The sequence below is a fragment of the Artemia sp. Qi Xiang Cuo genome, chromosome 7 (genome assembly GCF_049724085.1).
Source record: "Artemia sp. Qi Xiang Cuo chromosome 7, ASM4972408v1, whole genome shotgun sequence".
Lineage (NCBI taxonomy): Eukaryota > Metazoa > Arthropoda > Branchiopoda > Anostraca > Artemiidae > Artemia > Artemia sp. Qi Xiang Cuo.
Window position 1 is genome coordinate 54,914,697 of NC_142800.1, and position 18,621 is coordinate 54,933,317.

At 35.3% G+C, this 18,621-nt stretch overlaps 1 protein-coding gene across 4 annotated transcripts in view; it reads right to left on the reverse strand.

Annotated features, from left to right (window-relative positions):
- Positions 1-2,577: 2,577 nt before the first annotated feature.
- Positions 2,578-18,621, reverse strand: part of slpr (mitogen-activated protein kinase kinase kinase slipper) — a 59,981-nt gene continuing 43,937 nt past the window's right edge. For all 4 annotated transcript variants that reach the window (XM_089091610.1, XM_089091611.1, XM_089091608.1 and 1 more), the window contains 4 exons: positions 17,308-17,503; positions 12,160-12,415; positions 9,015-9,316; positions 2,578-3,389 (listed from right to left, as the gene is read on the reverse strand). In XM_089091610.1, the coding sequence (XP_088947736.1) occupies positions 3,056-3,389; positions 9,015-9,316; positions 12,160-12,415; positions 17,308-17,503 (1,088 nt within the window). In that variant the 3' untranslated portion in view covers positions 2,578-3,055. The remainder of the gene's footprint in view (positions 3,390-9,014; positions 9,317-12,159; positions 12,416-17,307; positions 17,504-18,621) is intronic.

Below are 18,621 nucleotides of genomic sequence, written 5' to 3' on the forward strand. Positions count from 1 at the left end.
TTTATTATTATTATTATTCTTGGCTTTCTTTTCTCTTCATCGCTATCGGGGCCCTGGAACAACATATAGAGCTGTTTAAAGACTCATTTAAAATGAAGTTGTAATATGTACCACGCCGATGAGAAGAAAAAGTGCATATAAATAATTGAGTTTTAAAAAAAGATTGAAAACATAACTAAACTGTTTGATGCCACCGCCGGTTTTTTCAATAAACAAAAATATAAAATGCCGTCCAAATAATGTTTCTGGTTTTTACGAGACTGGGAAAAAAATTCACCCACACGAAAATTCCGGATTCATGCATTCCAGAGTAGATACATAAACAATTTTAAGAGGGGGATTTTTTTGCAACAAAATCCCTCATTGGTATTTTCGGCCCTTCATTCATATAATTATTGCAACTTTTTACTTTCTGGGAGAGTGGAACAGATGCCTCCAAAACCGCCCCCGCAAATGCTTACATTAACATAGACAATGTTGTACTATTTTGTGATGCTTTATAATATTGTATTGCGTCCAACTTAATTTATTCTAATACTTTAATATTTTTGTCAGAGTTACAGGTTTAACTAAAGTTTTCTTTCCTTTTTAGCATAATTTAGTCTGCTTGCTTGATTGTAAAAGCGGTTAAAAGACTAATTACAATAACAGGCTTAATAAAAAAAGAATATAAGATATAATTCTCTTTGTTTCCTATTCTGTTTGATATGAATGAGCGGTACTGATGTAAAACAAAAGAAGACGAAGAAATTTCTCTAACAGAGATCATTTCACATTTACTTCGTCATTTACATCAATTTATGTTTTTGTATTTCAAGAACAAAATCATATTTGCGTTAATACTAGCTTGGGCATTTTATATATTAATTAGAAAAGATCTGTGTTCAAATAACATTTTCAACTCAATTCCTTTTTTTCTCTCTAAGAATATTAGAAAATATTAATGTTAAGCTCTGTATTCTACATCAAACCAAAACGCCGGATTCCTGTTGTAAAAGCCGTAATAACTGTTAAAAGGCAAATTTACACTTCATTCAAAAAAAAGAATACAGCATTGCAACACATGAAATTGAGCTACAAAATAAAATGGAATGTGACTCTGAAATGAAACCAATAAGGAGGAATTCAAACGCTTAAGCAACTAAACCCAAAGAATACAGACCAAAAAAGAAAACCCAGTCAGAAGTTTTCAGGACATTATAATAAAGTAGCTAATAGTGAGGGGTGCGATATTTTCCAAAAGACAAAATTTTCCAGCAAATTTGAAACTGCCAAGTACCATTTCTACTTAGCTACCCCACTTTTTGCACGGCGGGTGGTAACGATTTCTTCCTTGATTTCCTACAGTTTTCACGTTTTTTCTTTCTATTTTTCATAATATAATTGGATCTGCATTACAACGAAGTTTTCGTCCCTTACGAGAGGAAGCGACTGACAATTCTTTGTTGTTTGTATTCTTTGGCTAAACATACTTTAACTTAGCATCCGACAAGGGGTAACTTAAAATATACCGATACTAATTAAACTATAACATAAAGTATTTTGTCAATTCACCAGATTTTTAATTTTAATTAAGGGTATACGCTGATCACCGTGATTATTTAAAAATACGAGTTTTGTAAGCAAAATGGTGCAATATGGGTCATTAATAAGGCTCTTCTTTCAATCTAGAAACTGCAACACTTCGTAAATAGGATATAGACATACAATATTAATTAGGTATGTAATAATCTCTAAATCAATTACAGGGAAGTATTTTTGTGATATTAGAACTAAAATTGAGCACTGGTAGCAATGCATAAAGGGCAGTAGAAACTATTTCGGCTATTATGCTTAATAGACAATTCAAAAGGCTTTGTCAAGAAGGTTTCTCGCGACTTCAAAATTGCGACTGTTGGTAGTTGCTTGAAGACGATAAAGGATTGATCTACAGTTTGTAGATGAACATTTCCGCAAGAACGAGATTTATGTGAAACTGTTGGAAGGAACAGGCTACATTTTCAAGATCAATTTTTACATTCCACATTTTGTTTTGAGCTATTGATAAATTTGACAGCTTCAAAGCAAAGTAATTAACTTTTGTCTTCAAAAATTATCGTAAAGCATCATCTTCCTCCCTATGTTTCTTTAATTAAAAAATTTCCTACTTTATTTGACAAGTAAATTTGACGAACAATGTTTTTAATTATGGCTAATCTTCACCCACAATTGCTAACCATATTGTTGGTTCTTATCACAGAGTCCCGAATATAACTGAAGCATCTCTGTTCATATTCGGCACGTATAAAGCCAGATGTAGAAACTTCAAATTAACTCTTCAACCTCGAACCATCAACCCCGGACAACTCAAGACACAACCACTCATTGATAATGATTTCACAAGGCATGAACTCAGCACTGGGGTCCTTTGAGCCCAATTCTCCTCCCAAAATGTTAGGATTTTGACAAATTCCCCAGTATTTTTCATGCAGTTTACTTGGACAAACAAACATCAATCTTAATAACTGGTTAAAAATTACCTTTCCTAAAGCATTGGATACAACAAGTCTTTAGTCCCATCCCCCCCTCCTCTCTCGCCAGTGAAGCTCCGAACTACGATGATGTAAGATGTAAGCAGATGTTACGATAATGTAAGCAGATGTTGCAAAAAGCTAGAAGTGTGCCATCTGACGCCGTGGCTGACTTACATAATTAATTAAGCATATCGAGGGGAGTCCAAAAATGATAGGGACGAAAAATAATCAATGCCATTAGCTCAAAGACTACATGATTTCATGTTCTTCATACTAAAACAAATGTAAATGCTGTTATTTTTGGACATTATTTTCTTATTCACACCCTCGGAAATAAATTCTTCAAAACTATATTTTCGTTTTTCTGGAAATATATGAGGTTTGAAATACATCTTCAATTTTGGGCATAAGCATAGAAGAAAAAAAACAAACAAAAAAACGGAAGCAAGTGTTTTCCCGCGAGTCGGATGCTAAAACTAGCTGCAACAATCTTGTCTTACAAAAGAGAAGAGTATAAGTATTTAGAAACAATTTCCAATCACTCACAAATAGCTTTTATCGGAATCATTATAGCTTTTGAGCTTAAAATCACCTTGCCATAACCGATGGTTCACTGATGATGAAGACACATCACCACCAGAGGGCAAAGGAGAGAACCGTACCCGCGACTGGCTAAGATCTTTTGAAGAAACATAACTAGAGTCATCACTGTTCAAACTTTCAGGAGGTGTTGCGCTTGTGCTAACACCTCCGTCAATTATCCACTGCTTCCCCCAATTCTGTGTTCCATAGGATGGTTTTCTCAAGCTGGAGCGTAAGCGAACTGGTTCCGCCAACGGAATGTCAGGGTCAAGTCCTCGTGATGCTGATGGCTGTCTGTAATTAAATGATATTTTTATTCTTTTACGGTTATTACTGTATACGTATATTACGTATACAACCTCAAATATATTGATATTGATTTGCATATATTGATTTTGCTGAAGCAAGTCATTTTCTGTTGCAGGTTTTCAGTGAGATAAATACGAAAATAAATGAAATTAAACCGCTATAATTCATAAACCAAACATAATGTCAATGTGTTGAATATTATAGTTCTAGGACACAGCCTTAGGACGTAGCCAGAGAAAGCTAAGGACGTAGCCTTAGGACGTACATGGGTTCATACCCTCTTCCTGCTGATATGCGAAAAAATTATACGAAGAAAATGTGAACTTATGATGGAACAATCATAATAAAATTAGTCCTCGTGATGCAGATGGCTGTCTGTAATTAAATGATATTTTTATTCTTTTGTAAGGATGTTACCCTAGGGTCACGGATTTTATTCCATGCTATGACGTTGGGTCGGGCTAACACACGAGAGTCCACAACACGCTATGAACCCCAAATGAAAAAAATGAAATGAAATATGAAAAACTGAAACATAGGACTAAATAGAAGGAAGAATTATCAGAATTTTGTCTCGACATTGATTGTATTGTAAAATCATAATTATATACTAAAAAGAATTATGCACAATTGTTTAATTGCGTTAATTATGCACAAACGACGGCTAATATTAGTCCGTCAACTTATTCTATAGATGGTTGGTTTCCTCTGTTGGTTATATAGAATTATTTTTATATATGTGACTTATATAGTTGAGGTAGAAAAGGGTGTTAATAGTTGCAAAAATTTAGTTCCATTTAACATAAAAATAAACAGAAATACAAAATAAAAAATCACATCAAGCATAAAAATAACAGATACTGTTATAGATGAACCAATGAACAATTAAATGAACAGACGTTAAAACGAATAAGGCAGTTTAAAATAGCTTAAAAAAATTCCGGTTAGGAAGAAGTGCGATTTGAAGCTGATTCAAGAATGGTAACTGGTATTTCAGTTAGTCTTAATTTTAGAAAGTTTATTGCGAAAACAAATCTATGGGAATTTCGAAAAATAACATGAAACCCCTCAATAATGGTGTCAGATCGAAATGAAAACGGGACCATTAGAATCACCGTAGAGACCATTAGAATCACCGTGGTAAAAAACGATATGTAGAGACATTCAGTTTTTCTGCAGGGGTGATTGTACCGGCCCAGTGGTTGTAGAATAAAGGGAGAGGACTCATTTGAAAGGAAATCGCTACATCTAGTGCCCTTTTTAAGCAACAAACAGTGGGGCAATTTTTTTTTTAGATTTCTCAATGAAAATAGCAAAAAAGCGCAATTTTTCGATGCAACTACCGAAAAATTATGTTTTTCAAAATCTGAGGGGGAGGAGAGCGAAATCTTTGGCGGAGTTAATGCACGCCCTGCCAATTGACTCCACTGGTAACTATAGAGATCATGCCACAGCAAAGTGGATTTTTTGTCATTTCGTACCACCAAACGTCAAATTTTGTCCAAAGAGGCTCAAAATGACAGAGAATAGAATTTCTATGACAGTTAATCAATTTCTCGTGGGGTAAAACCATAAACAGGAGGTTTTGAGCCTTCTTGAAGACTTTGACGAACCGCAACTAAGAGGTGTTTTCTCCCATATTGTGCTACAGATCTCTAATTTTTATCCAAAGAAGGTCAAGACGCCGGGGAATGCAAATTGCAATAGAACCATTTCATTCTTCATGATCTAAACCCTAATCAGGTGGTTTTGAGCCCCGATCTTGAAAACAGCTCTAATATCTTGAGCTGCTGGTAGACTAGATTATCAGATAACCACAGATCATGATATCGAAGGAATGTACTAACAACAATAAAGAGAGAAAAAGGCATCAAAGCAGAACAACTGAAATATCTTCTGAAAAAAAAAAAAAAAAAAAAAAAAAAAAAAAAAAAAAAAAAAAAAAACATCTTCATATGCAAAATTATACACACGTGTCTTTTGAACAATTGATTCTTTTAGATATGAGGTTATATTTGGTTTACTTCCATTAACTCATTCCCTGAAATGTCGTCATGAACTATATATTACTTGAAATGTTATATGAACTGGGTTTCAGAATATTCCTTGTATTATTTTCAGTTACAAAAGTCCAGTCGTCCCAAAATGTTGAACTCCACGTAGCAATAATAACAAAAACATACTTGCTTATGAGAAGTCCGAAATTCTTCGCAGCACTGCGACAGAATCAAGCACACTTCTTCAATTCTTTAAACATATCTTGGTTTTATAAAATCTGTATACATTTCAAATAGGACAATATTTCATAAATAATTAAATTTTTATCTACATCTTCTCAAAGATGCCAAGGATAATATACCCAAGACAATATACTTGGATCCTTTATGCGATTTGTTGGGACTGATATTCTCCTAAAAGTGGTTTCCATCTATGGTTTTGTGGGATTTCAGGTTTTCGAAATTCCAACAAATTTATTTTCACAACGAAATTTTTATCATCAAGATTAATGAAGATAATAGTCACCACTCATGATCAACTTCAAATGGCGATTCTTCCTTACTTTTTGTTTATTTTTGTAAACACGTTTCTAAACTTTCGGTTACTATGGGCCAAATTTTATTTCGGTGTTCCTAAATGGGGAAACCATGACCATAAAAAATCGCAGGCTTTTTTTAAGGGAAGGTTTAAGAGAGGTATGGAGCAGACATATATTTAAAGCTCTCTTTTAATAAAACTCATGTTGACTTCTTTAGTTTCTTTGCCTAAGTTGGACAATGACCTTTTTGTAAGGTTTATAATGTATATTTTTAGAAACTAAAAATAAACAAAAATTAATATTAAAAATGAAGTTTTTCTGATGAAAGTAAAGAGCGAAGTTGATACTTCAAAGGAACTGAATTATTACTTTGCAGCCCATATACATATATGCAAAACTGGTTAAAAAGCACTGTGATATTTCCCTTCATTTGAAGAACTCTGAAACACAGGCGCTTTACTAAAAACTGAGCTTACTTGAATATTTCTAGATCTGCAGGCTATTAAAGGGCTTTTCTGCTCCTAATTCTGTTTTGTTGCGTCGGTTTTGTTTTCAGGCATAAATAGTGAAGTGATGCCAATTTGAAAATACAGATACGACTTAGTTGAATACATTGTTAACTTGATATATGGATTGTGCCAAGAGTTTAGTCCACGTAGGTACTGGACCCAACTCAGGATCATGGCAACAGAGTTCCCTTCCCTTCTCAACTTCATAAATAAATACGTGTTACGCCTCTTCCGATTCGTGATAGCTCGTAAATCATATTTTGGACGGTCTTAGATGAAAAGATTGCTATATTATACCAAAACACGAGCGAGTTCATATTTTGCACATGATGTTTAATCATGCGTCTGAAGTGGGGGAACCCAAGGATTTGTGGGTCTGTAGAAGACCCAAGCTTCAAAAGGACAACCATGTTGCATCTCTCTTGATTCGTGATCGTTCAGGACTCACAAATGGAGTGGTTGTAAATGATCAGATGACTGTTTTAAAGCAAAGGAGAAAATACTTAGTTTGGGCACGGTGTGACTTCAACCAAAGCTGGCATTTAAGTGTTTATAATATCGTTAATTAGATTATGATGGCAATATTGCATTATGTGCGTCTGAAAATAACAAGTACAGCATATCTCAAGGGTTCTTTCGTGTGGAGGATGTAGAAGCAGACCCCCAAAGCGTAAGCACCCTTCCTCTCCCTCTACCTCCAACTTCATAAATTACCAGTTCCTTACCATAACTTATTCATAAATAAAAGACTCGGTAAGAAGAGGTTTAATGCATGGTGTTGCATTCTATTCAGAGTTAGCATTTAAGGGTTATTGACGTTACTAATTAAAAACAAATGGCTAGAATTGCAATACGAGCAATATAAAACAGAGAACATCATGTATCCTACATGTTTCATATTTTCCATTGCAGTTTCTATTGAAACATAGCTTGGTATGAATAATTATTATTTTTATTAAAATAGGACGCACATCACGGTTCTGGGGCAAAGTTTGCTGGTTACAAAACTGAGGTAAAACGCAGTAAGTACATAGTAAATGAATCTCAAGTTTCTTGTTTTGTGTTTGTTTCTATTTACCTACTTGTCAGATATTGATTTGCAGTAAATATTTGTTCATTAAAAATCAAGGATCTCTTTCTTGAAAATTTCTAGAACTTACTATATCAAGAGTCCATCCTAATTGCTAAAAACAGTCAGCTCATGTAATATTTCAACGGTTAGCATCTACAAGTTTTGTTGGGAAAACTAATGACACTAACGGATTGAAACTTTTGTTTGAATTACCGTCTATAATCCGACTACCCTAAGATTATGAGCAATTGATTTTTCGGTCTTTAAATGTATAAAAGAAAACCAACAGCATCATTTTTACGGCAGCGTCTGGCAACTTCATTAAAAAGGAAAATTTTCTAATATTTCTAATATTTATCTAATACTTGAGATTATCAATCTGCATTCTAGCAAGGTTAAAGTCAAAGCTTAAGCCGTTTTTTTTTTCTTCTTCTTCTTTTTTTGTTGTTTGAGGTGTGTGAAGGAGTATAGTGGATTATTTGGACAATTTTTCCTTTTTTTTGTTGTCGTTACGGTGATTCCAGTAGTAACTCAGCAAGGAATTATGTATTTTATTTATACACATATACATATTTTTTTTTATATTAAATCAGTATTTCTGGTATACTTAATTTGTGCTATAAATTAGTACTAAAATTGTTTGTTTTTTTCTATTCCTGGCACGCCCCTAGGACAACTTGCCTTAGCAAGTTCATGGGCAGGCTAGAAGATTTAGTTGAAAGACTTGTTTTTTTTTCATGTATTATATATATATATATATATATATATATATATATATATATATATATATATATATATATATATATATATATATATATATATATATATATATATATATATATATATATGTGTGTGTATGAATGCATTTTGCCAAGTTCTATTTTTTATTAATAAAACTAAACTAAAAAGACTCTTCATTAAAAACAATCAGTATATACAGTAAATAAAGAATTATTCATATTTTGTTAGTTTCAACAGCAGTTTTTACTAAAAATCAAGCAAAGTAGATACAGGCTAGCTTGGGAAACTTGGTCAGCAGACTAGCTGCTATAGGCTGGTACTGGTGACAAAGTTCCTCTACATTTTAAAGCGCAGGAAAACCTACAGGTCTTTAGCAGTTAATAGTAGACTGGCTAATTATTTAGAATACCCAATATGTCTAGAACCCTTGATTAAATGTATACTCCAGAACCCTTTTAGGACAACATTACAGATCAGGGACTTTTCACCATTTTGGGAAGAATCTACTGGGAAGGTGTTTTTAAGCTGAAACCTTCACAAAACACCAAATGTTAGATGGCGCTGATGTTTTTCGACCAAAACCCCTGTTTCTATGGTTACCGATTTCCCAAACTTTTAGGATTTTATATGAGCCTACTCAAGGGCAAGGGCTGGAATTTTCAAAATCTACGACTGAAAAAGATTCTTTGCTGTGCTATTCATACAAAATATATTCTAAAATAGGATTAAAAAATATTAAGCAAACAAATTACCCTAATCGCAAATCTCCGTCAGTGACTCTGGGCAAATACACTTTGACGGCCAATTCTTCATCTTCTAGCGTAAAACCTGGATTGACGCCTGCAGCTGAAGTTCCCGACCGAGTTCTTCTGTGTAGAGGAGTCCCAGGAGTCCGATGAATAGTGGCAAGATTGTCATAAAGACGATTATCTATCTCTTGAGCTATATTTACATAAGGAGAGGTAGGCTTTGGGGGTGGGGCAGGCCCTTCGTAAGGCGCAGAACCGCTGTAATCCAAAGCAAGATTTGAATACTCAGCGTGACCCGTTACAACCTATAGACATAGAAATACAGAATAATGATTTGCATAATAAAATACGATTTTACTCACAATTAATCATTAAAAGAACTAAGACCAATGGTGAACACAATAAAATAAAACTAGTTTTATGATCCCCTAAAAATAGCGATATTTTTCTGACAGATCTTTTAAAAAGGTCAATAATGATAAATAGAGTGATGAATCTAGAAAAATATTCAGTCGTACCACTTCTGTAATGAACTGTCTTCAATAATCATAGGGATAGCACCAATAAAGGAAAGTGAGAGAGAGTGATAGCGATAGAGGAGGGGGGGGGGAGAGAGAGAGAGAGGAAAGTGAGAAAGGCAGGAAGAAAAAAAAACCTCAGATAAAACTATTAAGAAATATTTTCTCCTTTATGATAGAAAAAAAAATAAACCCATCCAAATAAATGTAGACTAGCATTGCTAGAAGGGTAACGGCAATATACCATTGATTCGGTATGTTATCATGTTATGAATACAACACTGATTTAATTGTCAATGCAAATGCTTTACTTTTATTGATTTTAATATAGACCTATTCTTTATTGCAATCTAAAATCTCACAGACACAAAAAAAAACTTTTTAAAATAGCCAATTATGAAAAGGGTCTTTTTACAATTGCTCAGTAACTTATCCGTTCTGCTTGCTATTTCAACACCAACTGCAAGCTAGTTAGTTTATTTCTATTCCAAGATTTACGACAACGTCAACTATTTTACAAAATACTAATACCTTAGTCCATTAAATAATTATAATTGATATTTAATGGTTGGCTCATACAAGACAAGAATTCACTAGAAAGGACGCTGCTTACTGAAGGTCGAGGGGACAAGTCTTCTGAAAGGAGCCAAGCTTCGCTTCGGTACCCATATTTTTTTTCCATTGCCGTAAATATATTCATGTTGGTGAATACTCGAGAAGTATTAGTCATATTTTAGGAGGTTTAACAAATATAAATCTAGAAAAAAAAACTAGCTGAACAGCTAACCGGTATTTCAGGCTTTAAGTTCAATTGCCCTGAGAATGAACGGTGGCCTCCCCAATTTGTAGATACGGGGGGAGTCACCTCTTTACATCAGTCAGGAAATGCAGCTCATGTGCCAAATCTGGGACCTAATTCCCACTCTTGTATACGCCTGGGTAGTTGAAACAGTGTCATTCACAAATAATAGGGCTTAAACCATTTGTCGAAAGAAAACTTTAAAAAACAAAATTTTCAGGTCATATTCACTTGTCGTTTCAAAATCCATGAAAGATCTGGTGCCCAAAAATAATGGTTCCGATGAGAATAGAATAAGCAATTGAAGGATACCAGACCAACTTTACTTATATCTCAGAACTTTGCAGAAAGTTAAAGAGTGTCTAACTTTGAAAAAGCCGTTTCAATGCTCCGATATTGTTAGGATGCTCTATTAGCAGACAATTTGAGATTCGAAGTAAATTTACATCAACTAGTTACTTTTACAATCATTTAGCACCTCATGGATGTAAATGAAAAATAGTATTTATTTATTTTAAAATAAATAGAGAATTATATGGGGGTAGTGGTGACAACCTTCTGGGATTACTTCTTAAAGTAGTAGCCACAAATAGATGCCTACTACTGCTAATTTCAATCATCCAGCCACTGGTCACCCGACCCAATGTCTGACCATGAAGCAGGGTATTTTGTGCAATAAGCTGTCGAGACTGGATCGATTAAAGACTTTAATGGGTGCCAAAAACTTTCTCAAATCTACTCGGACATGTGAAGCGCCGACCGTGTTCCAAAACAGGATCTCTTGATGACAATACGATGCGGAAGAAAGAATTTTTCTTGCTAGTACTGGTTCTGAGGATAAAGGGCAACTGATGGCTGATGAGTTATGGGTGACTCTACCTTCTCTTTTAAAGAACGAGTGTTACCTGCTCAAGCTGGTCTCAAGCTAACAGGTGGTTCACAGGTTGGTGAAAAGCAAAAGTTAATACCTTGAAACTGCCAAGGAAGGCTCTCCTAAAAAGAGGAAAAAAAGAGATAGGCAAGTCCTATCTCAAAATACCACACTTGAGGGAACGCAAATAGAATAGTGGCTACTGGCGCCATATTATTAGTACTCTATCGTTTTTTGGAAAAGGGTTGGGACACAATGGGCCTTTGTAGTCTGAGCATTTGTGTAGTTTTGAGAGCCCACCCATGGTAATAATAATAATAGCGGGAGATATGAATGACAAAACACTGATCCAGAAAAAGGAAAAATCAAATTTAAGAAGAAGAAGAAAAAAAATGTACACATATGCCAATTATGCCCTTTGGCAAAAGTATTTTTCATCTACAGCACAAAGTAGAACACGAGTAAAAAAAAACACGGACAAAAAAAATAAAGGAGAGAAATAATGCGGCGAATAATATTTTTATTTCATTCTTTGTAAGTAGTTTCATGATTTTTCTGGGTAAGGGTAGAAGGGTGTTCTTCTTCTCATAGTCAAAGCGGAGTTTCCTCTATTACCAGTTGATAATATGATTCCTTTCCTTCTAATAATTACATAATAGTTATCGATTCTGATTCACCGTCCCGTCACTAAAAACAAGCCACAATACAGGTAGACAGGTAGGGCACGATACAGGTAGAGCCGTATCCAGGATTTTTTTTTGATCGGAGGGGTATTTCATTTTAAACATATTTTTCCCATCTTCTAGAATAAAAACTTTCAAAACTCAAAGTCATATTTTTTAAGTTGATGACAATTACAAATCAGGTTTTTCAATGTGTTATGTAATCAAGAAATTCACTCAAAGACCTAGCTGAATATGTTCTGAATATGTTAAAAGCGCCCCAAATTTTGCAACTTACCTCTGTATCACTACGCCCAGAAACACGCCTCCTTCTGCTATTAGGAGTCGAGCATGCCTCAGCAAACCTAAGGGGTCTTGCATCTGTTCCTAAAGGCGGTCGTGTCTTCTGCCCAAGGCCGTGGTAAGTATGATGCAAATACATTTGACTAGATTGAGAACTAACTTGGGAATGTTCACTGGGAAGAGGAGGAGGAGGTGCTTGCCTCCGAGGATTTTCCTCAGGCCAACTTCTGGGGGAACCGTCAATAGATGGCCTACATAGATATCTGTGATTATTTACATGTTATGCAACGCCTTGTACAGCTTAATAAGACAAGCATAATAAGGAAATCTAAAAAGATAATTAATAGAGAAATTAGAAGTTCCGGCAGTAATAGAAAACCAGCCCATTTCCCCCATTTTTAGAGTTCAAATATCCTAATAAAACTGAAACCCAATAATTTTCAGTATGTTCATAAACTGCACCCTGGCTGACGCACAAGCAGGTACTTTCTAGCACTTGTTGCAACAGCCTGGAATACTCTTTATTAGCTAAATAAATTTCAAAACTGGTTGAGTCCTATTTGCTAAATTAATTTTTTTTTAGGCGAGGTTAAATTCAAAAAGTAAATACAGTAGTAATAAATAAAGTCATTACTTAAGATAAGAAGAAAAGAAGTTAAAACGTGTGCTAACCAGTGGAAGGATCTTATGCAAGCGGGACTGCTTCTTGTAGATAAGTACCGATCATTAAGAGGAACTAGGTAAGGCTGTCCCTCCATCTGAAACGGGGCCTTCGGCAGGGGCGCTTCCAGTCATGCCGAGAGGGATCAAAACTGAATTGTTTGCTGGCATGCGGACCAAATGACGAAACCACCGTAGGGTTCGTGCAAGGGCCCGACCCATATAGAATTTGAGGTCCGATACCGATACACTTGGCCGATAAATTCCCCTTCGGAAAAAAACTTAAAGTATAAGCCCCCCATTCTCTGCCCATATTCATAATCACATGTTTGTCCTTGGTCTATTACACACCAAAGAACAGCCTCAATATTCACAGTGGATTCCAAAAATTAGGCCATTTACAAGAATTGTTTGGTTTTTGTCACTTTTTCTAATCAGTAGCTTCTGAGCACAAAAACAAAATGGCGGGTATTTTACAGAAGTGACAGATAAGAAGAAAAATTAATCAAAGAAGCAGATTTAGTTACATAAACACAAATACGTGAAAATCTGATAGAGAGAAGCGTAAGATATTACGAAATGTTTTTTACGAAAATTAATTGAAATTGATTATTCAAAACCCAAGTTTCAATAGCGGGACTTTTAATTTTAATCATTCATATATAAATGTGAAAACTTTACATTCATATGATATGGTCTCTTGCTAACGAGTTCATGCTAGGCACACTTGACACATGGATGCAGCTATTGTTTTAATTTTGGAGGAGGGTTTTAAAGAATGTATCGACAAAATCACCCAGTATGCCAACAAATGCGGACACATAAGCTAAATTTTCAAGGTAAATAGGTGGATTTTCCAAGGTGTTGACACGCGGCGGTATCTTGGATCTGTCGCTCACGTAAGTTAACATTCCTTCAACAGAAATGCATGGTTTATTGTATTCTTTTTAGTTGTTTTGGTAGAAGATGTACGTTCCCGAAGTCACCATATATTTCGAACATTGCTGCGCCCGGTGTGTATTGACAACAAATAGACTTTGACTTCATTTGACTCACCTCTGCTACTCTCTTCACCATGGTCAGACTTAGGTGGTTGCTCAGCCCCCAAAGACTTGTCAAGCAAAACTTCCCTCAGGAAATCTGGTGCCCTCTTCTGGACAAGTTGCGCATAAATATATATATATATATATATATATATATATATATATATATATATATATATATATATATATATATATATATATATATATATATATATATATATATATATATATATATATTGGTCGATAACCGATATTTTTTTTCCCGATATACAATATTGATACTGACCCTCATATCGGCCCGATAATGTCAGTCGGGCCCCTAGTTCGTGCAGCAAGCTGACGAGAATTGGGTGTCTGATCTGTTAGTGCCAGTAGTCGGATATTCGAGACGAAGTCGCACCACCTGATCCCTTCAATACGTCTCAGGAACTTTGATTGGGCAACGTCTATGGCATCACGAACAGAAGCAGCAGCCGTCCAGGTCACAGCACCGTAGAAGAGGACTTGGATTACAGTGGTGTTACAGATCCACATTTGTGCTTCGGCTGATATTCGGCTTTGACCATATTGAACAGCTAAGTCATGCCATAACTAATGGGGCTTTACCGATGTGCGACTGAACTTCAGATTCGACTGAGTCGTTAGCCGTAATGACAGATCCAAGGTAGGTAAATGACTTGACGATTTTCGACAGTGTGCCCTGATATGTTGAAAGCTGGTGAATTGGTCGTGTTATCTGTCGGGTTAACGATCATAATTTTGTCCTGTCAGCTAAATTGTAGTCCCACTTTCAGGACTTCATCCAACAGCGTGTTGAGGGCCTTTTCAAGTTCAGCTGCAGAAGTGCATATCAGGGCAATATTACCAGCGAAATCGCAATCGGCTAAAACTCTGTCGCCATATTTCAGTGCGAAGGAGAGCCTACTCGAGGCTCAATCCATGACATAATCAATCACCGCGCTGAACAGTTTAGGAGCAGCAGCAGAGCCTTGCCGTACATCGATAGTTATTTTTAACAGAGAGCTTCGACGACCATTAACTTGAACGGAGCTTTACATAGCAGTATAAAGCGCCTTGAACAGGCGACAGTATTTGTCCAGGAGACCTGTTTGTCCAAGTATCAGCCAGAGAGACTCATGTTCGACCGAGTCAAAGGCTGCTTTAAGTAAAAAAAAGTGATGAATACTGTACGCTGGAACTCACGACCTTTCTCAATGACCTGGCATACAGTGAGGATCTGCTCGGTAGTAGATCTCTTGGGCATGAAACCTGCCTGCTGAACGGCGCTTACGGATGAACTAGGTCCTTCTATCGGTCAACGTCATGACAAATAATTTGCCGGGAACCAGCAGGAGGGTGATCTCTCTATAGTTGGAGTTATCACTTCGGCTACCTTTGCGCTTTCATAGAGGGAATGTCATCCCTTCCTTCCATTCTTGTGGCATCAGTTCAATTGTCAAAACGACGGAGAAGAGCATACTGAGCCATAATTGCATCGTTGGTCCTGCTAATTTTAGCATCTCCCCGGTGATCCCGCAGGTTTCTGGTGCCTTGAGATTTTTCATCCTCCTCGGAGCATTCTGTATCGCTTTTACAGAAGGAGGATCAGGCTCTGGGAAATTTCGCATGTAACAACAACCAATTATTGCTTGTCTCGGCAAATAAGTTCGTTTCTTCGAAAACATTTCCTTGGAAAATTCTAATTTTCAAACTGCGATTTTAGACACGTCGTTCGAACGTTCGAAAGTTAATTCAAAATATGACAAAATAAAAATTGCGAGGTAAAAATTACAGATTTTTCTCCTAAAATGTTGGTCCTTGTCCTAGAAGCTTGGTATTTGACTAAAAGGCGAAATAAAATGCCTAGATAAGTTCCAATAAATAGACTGTTCGGTGGTCACAGAGACTGGACTACTGAAGTTAGGCTAAAATGGCAAAACCTTTGAACATAGCGAGATGAAGGGGTGTCTGCAAGCTTGTTAGTCTCAGAGGCAGGTCAACGCTGAAATGAGCTTGTAGTAATCGTAGAAGGGATTTCCAAGGGAAATAAACCAAACACATTATTTTAAGATTAGCATTGCATGATTTTTTTTAGATCGATGAGAAATTTTTGTTTTGGACTTAAGGACACCCTAGACGGTCATTCGTTTAGATCAACAGGTTCCACCAAACAATTGATTAAAGCATGATTGACCATCTAGGAACCTGTTTGACGCTTGAGTCAAGCGTTGATGGTGATTGAGAGAAAGTTTGAATGACTCAATCGGTTCCTAGACGGTCAATCATGCTTTAATCAATTGATTGACGGAAGCTTTTGATCAAAACGATTGACCGTCTAGGGTGTCCTTTACACTCATTTCATAGAAAAACTTCAGTATCAGGACAACGATATATTGGTACCACTAAATATTTCAGGATCGACACCTCCCAAAAACTCTTCATGCAGAAATCTAGCTCAGAACACTGTCTATACAAAAACCATGCGCAAATCTAATTCAAAACATTCCCGTAGTTTATTGTAAAACTAAAATATAGGATCTATCAACAGATGGTGAAAAATAAATTATTTCCTTTTTGTTGACGTTTCATATAAAACATCTATTTTGCAAAATCTAGGAGTTGAGGCTAAATAGTTATATATAATAAAATAATATACATATTAAAATAATATACTTATTCAATATTGTACCAACTAAATAAGTATAAAAAGTCGTTTTGGAATGATCAACCAATTCAAACACCCCCAAAAAACTGGTGTATAAGTATAACAAAGCAGCTTTGGGACTTTGAGGATATGATTATTCAAATGTAGAAAGCTAATTTATATAAAACTATGTTGAGTTCACCTGTCCCTCGAGATAACTTTTCCTGTTTTTTTTTGTTTTGTTTTTTTTATCTTAAAACCAGTTTGCACGTTTGTTCAACTAGAGAACAATTTCTAACTATCATCCCTTCGGACTAATCAGAAATGCTTATAAAGCTACAAGCTACAAACGATTGGTCGATTATGATTATGTCTATACATTAATGCATAGCTAAGTTTGCATCAAATTGGCATTAAAAATTATACTTAAGTGGATTGTGGCAACAGAGAAATAAATTGAATAGAGATAACTGAGTAAGACAGTACCATCCAGTCCATATATAAAGAATGGTGTGTTTTAACTTAGTAAACAATTGTTGTTGTTTTGACTCTTGTCTCATCGAGGGCTTTAATGTTTACCATTTTGTATTTATGAAGGACTGGATTAAATGAGATTATCATTTAATCCATTTAATTTAATGAGATCATTTTATCTCATTATCATTTATCATTTTATCATTTAATTTAATGAGATTATCAGCCTCCAAAGATGAACTACCGGATATTTATGAAAGGTTGACTTTCAATGAGACAAGAATTATTTTGGACAGTAAATGCATTGCTTTAACGAGATTACCTTCGTTGACTATGTACAGGTTTAGGACTAAGCATGGCAGCTCTTGCTAATCTCACATCAAAACCAGTGGCAACACTACTTAGCGTAGCAGCGGCGTGTGCCAAGACAAGTTCAACTATACCATATTTGTATCGTTTTCTTTCACCACTGGCAATCGTCGTTCGTTCAGATTTTTGGCGACCATCCTCGTAGAAACCTTAAAAAAAAGATCAAGATTTTAGAGTCTAGAACAAAAGATAAATTACAAGAGTGGCTTGTGTTTGTAGTGTTAACCAGTTGAATTAAGAAGCCTATACATTAAAACACAGTTGCATTAAAGTTTGTAGTACTACCATCACAAGCAGTAGCAGCACAGAGTAACATAAAGAAAGCTCACACTTTTAAAGATTTGACTAGAAAAACGGTATATAGCTTTTTTGGCAAAGCTTGAAGCTCCAACCCTAACAATAAAGCATAAGAAGGAAAAAGATAACAGTTAAAAAAGCTTTTAATGTAAAATCATGTAAGTTACCCTGAATATGACCCCCCCCCCCATCAGTAAAAATTAAAGTCGTTAAATGTTTAGTATTTTCTCTGAAAACATGAACACGTCTATTTTTCGAAAATAGATAAAACAGCTGTAACTACCCATCGGGCATTTATTATATTGTAGTAAGTTTCCAGTAAAGAGCAAATGGCAAATTGGAAGAGTAAGAATTTAAGGAGGGTAATAGTTCCTCTGGTTGAGGGTAATTTTGGCTTGTTCAAGTTTTAACGTCAATCTTTATTTGTGTCTGAATTTCTTTTTATCCCGTTCGGTTATACATTATTTTTTTTTTTTTTGGTTCGTCCATAAATGAGAGGGGGTAACTTTGTTTTGAGGTCTTCAAGAATAGTTTCTAATTTTTCATTTTGCTTCGCTGGAACCCAGATATAAATCTCAATAATTTTTTTTAATTATAAAATACATATAAAATTAATTTCCCATCTTAAACTAAAAAGCTTGAGATGAAGACATGGTGTACTTAGTCAAGATATGGTATTCTTAAATGTTGATAATAACAGTGCTCTACATATGGTTCAGTTGTCGTCCCAAGGGAGAAAGACCAACAGGTCTCTATAATCCCTCCAATTTACTATAAAATAGAGGGGTATATGAAGAACTTTATTGGCAGGATTAATGCTTAATTTCAGTCTTTTTAATCCCTTTTGAGTCCGCGTTTTCTCTTATTTTCAGTTGATTTTTATTTTTGACAGTTGTTTTTATTCGACAGACTTTTAAAGTGTTTTGTATTTTTTTTTTCTGGTTAATTTTATTCGACTGATCTTTTTTAT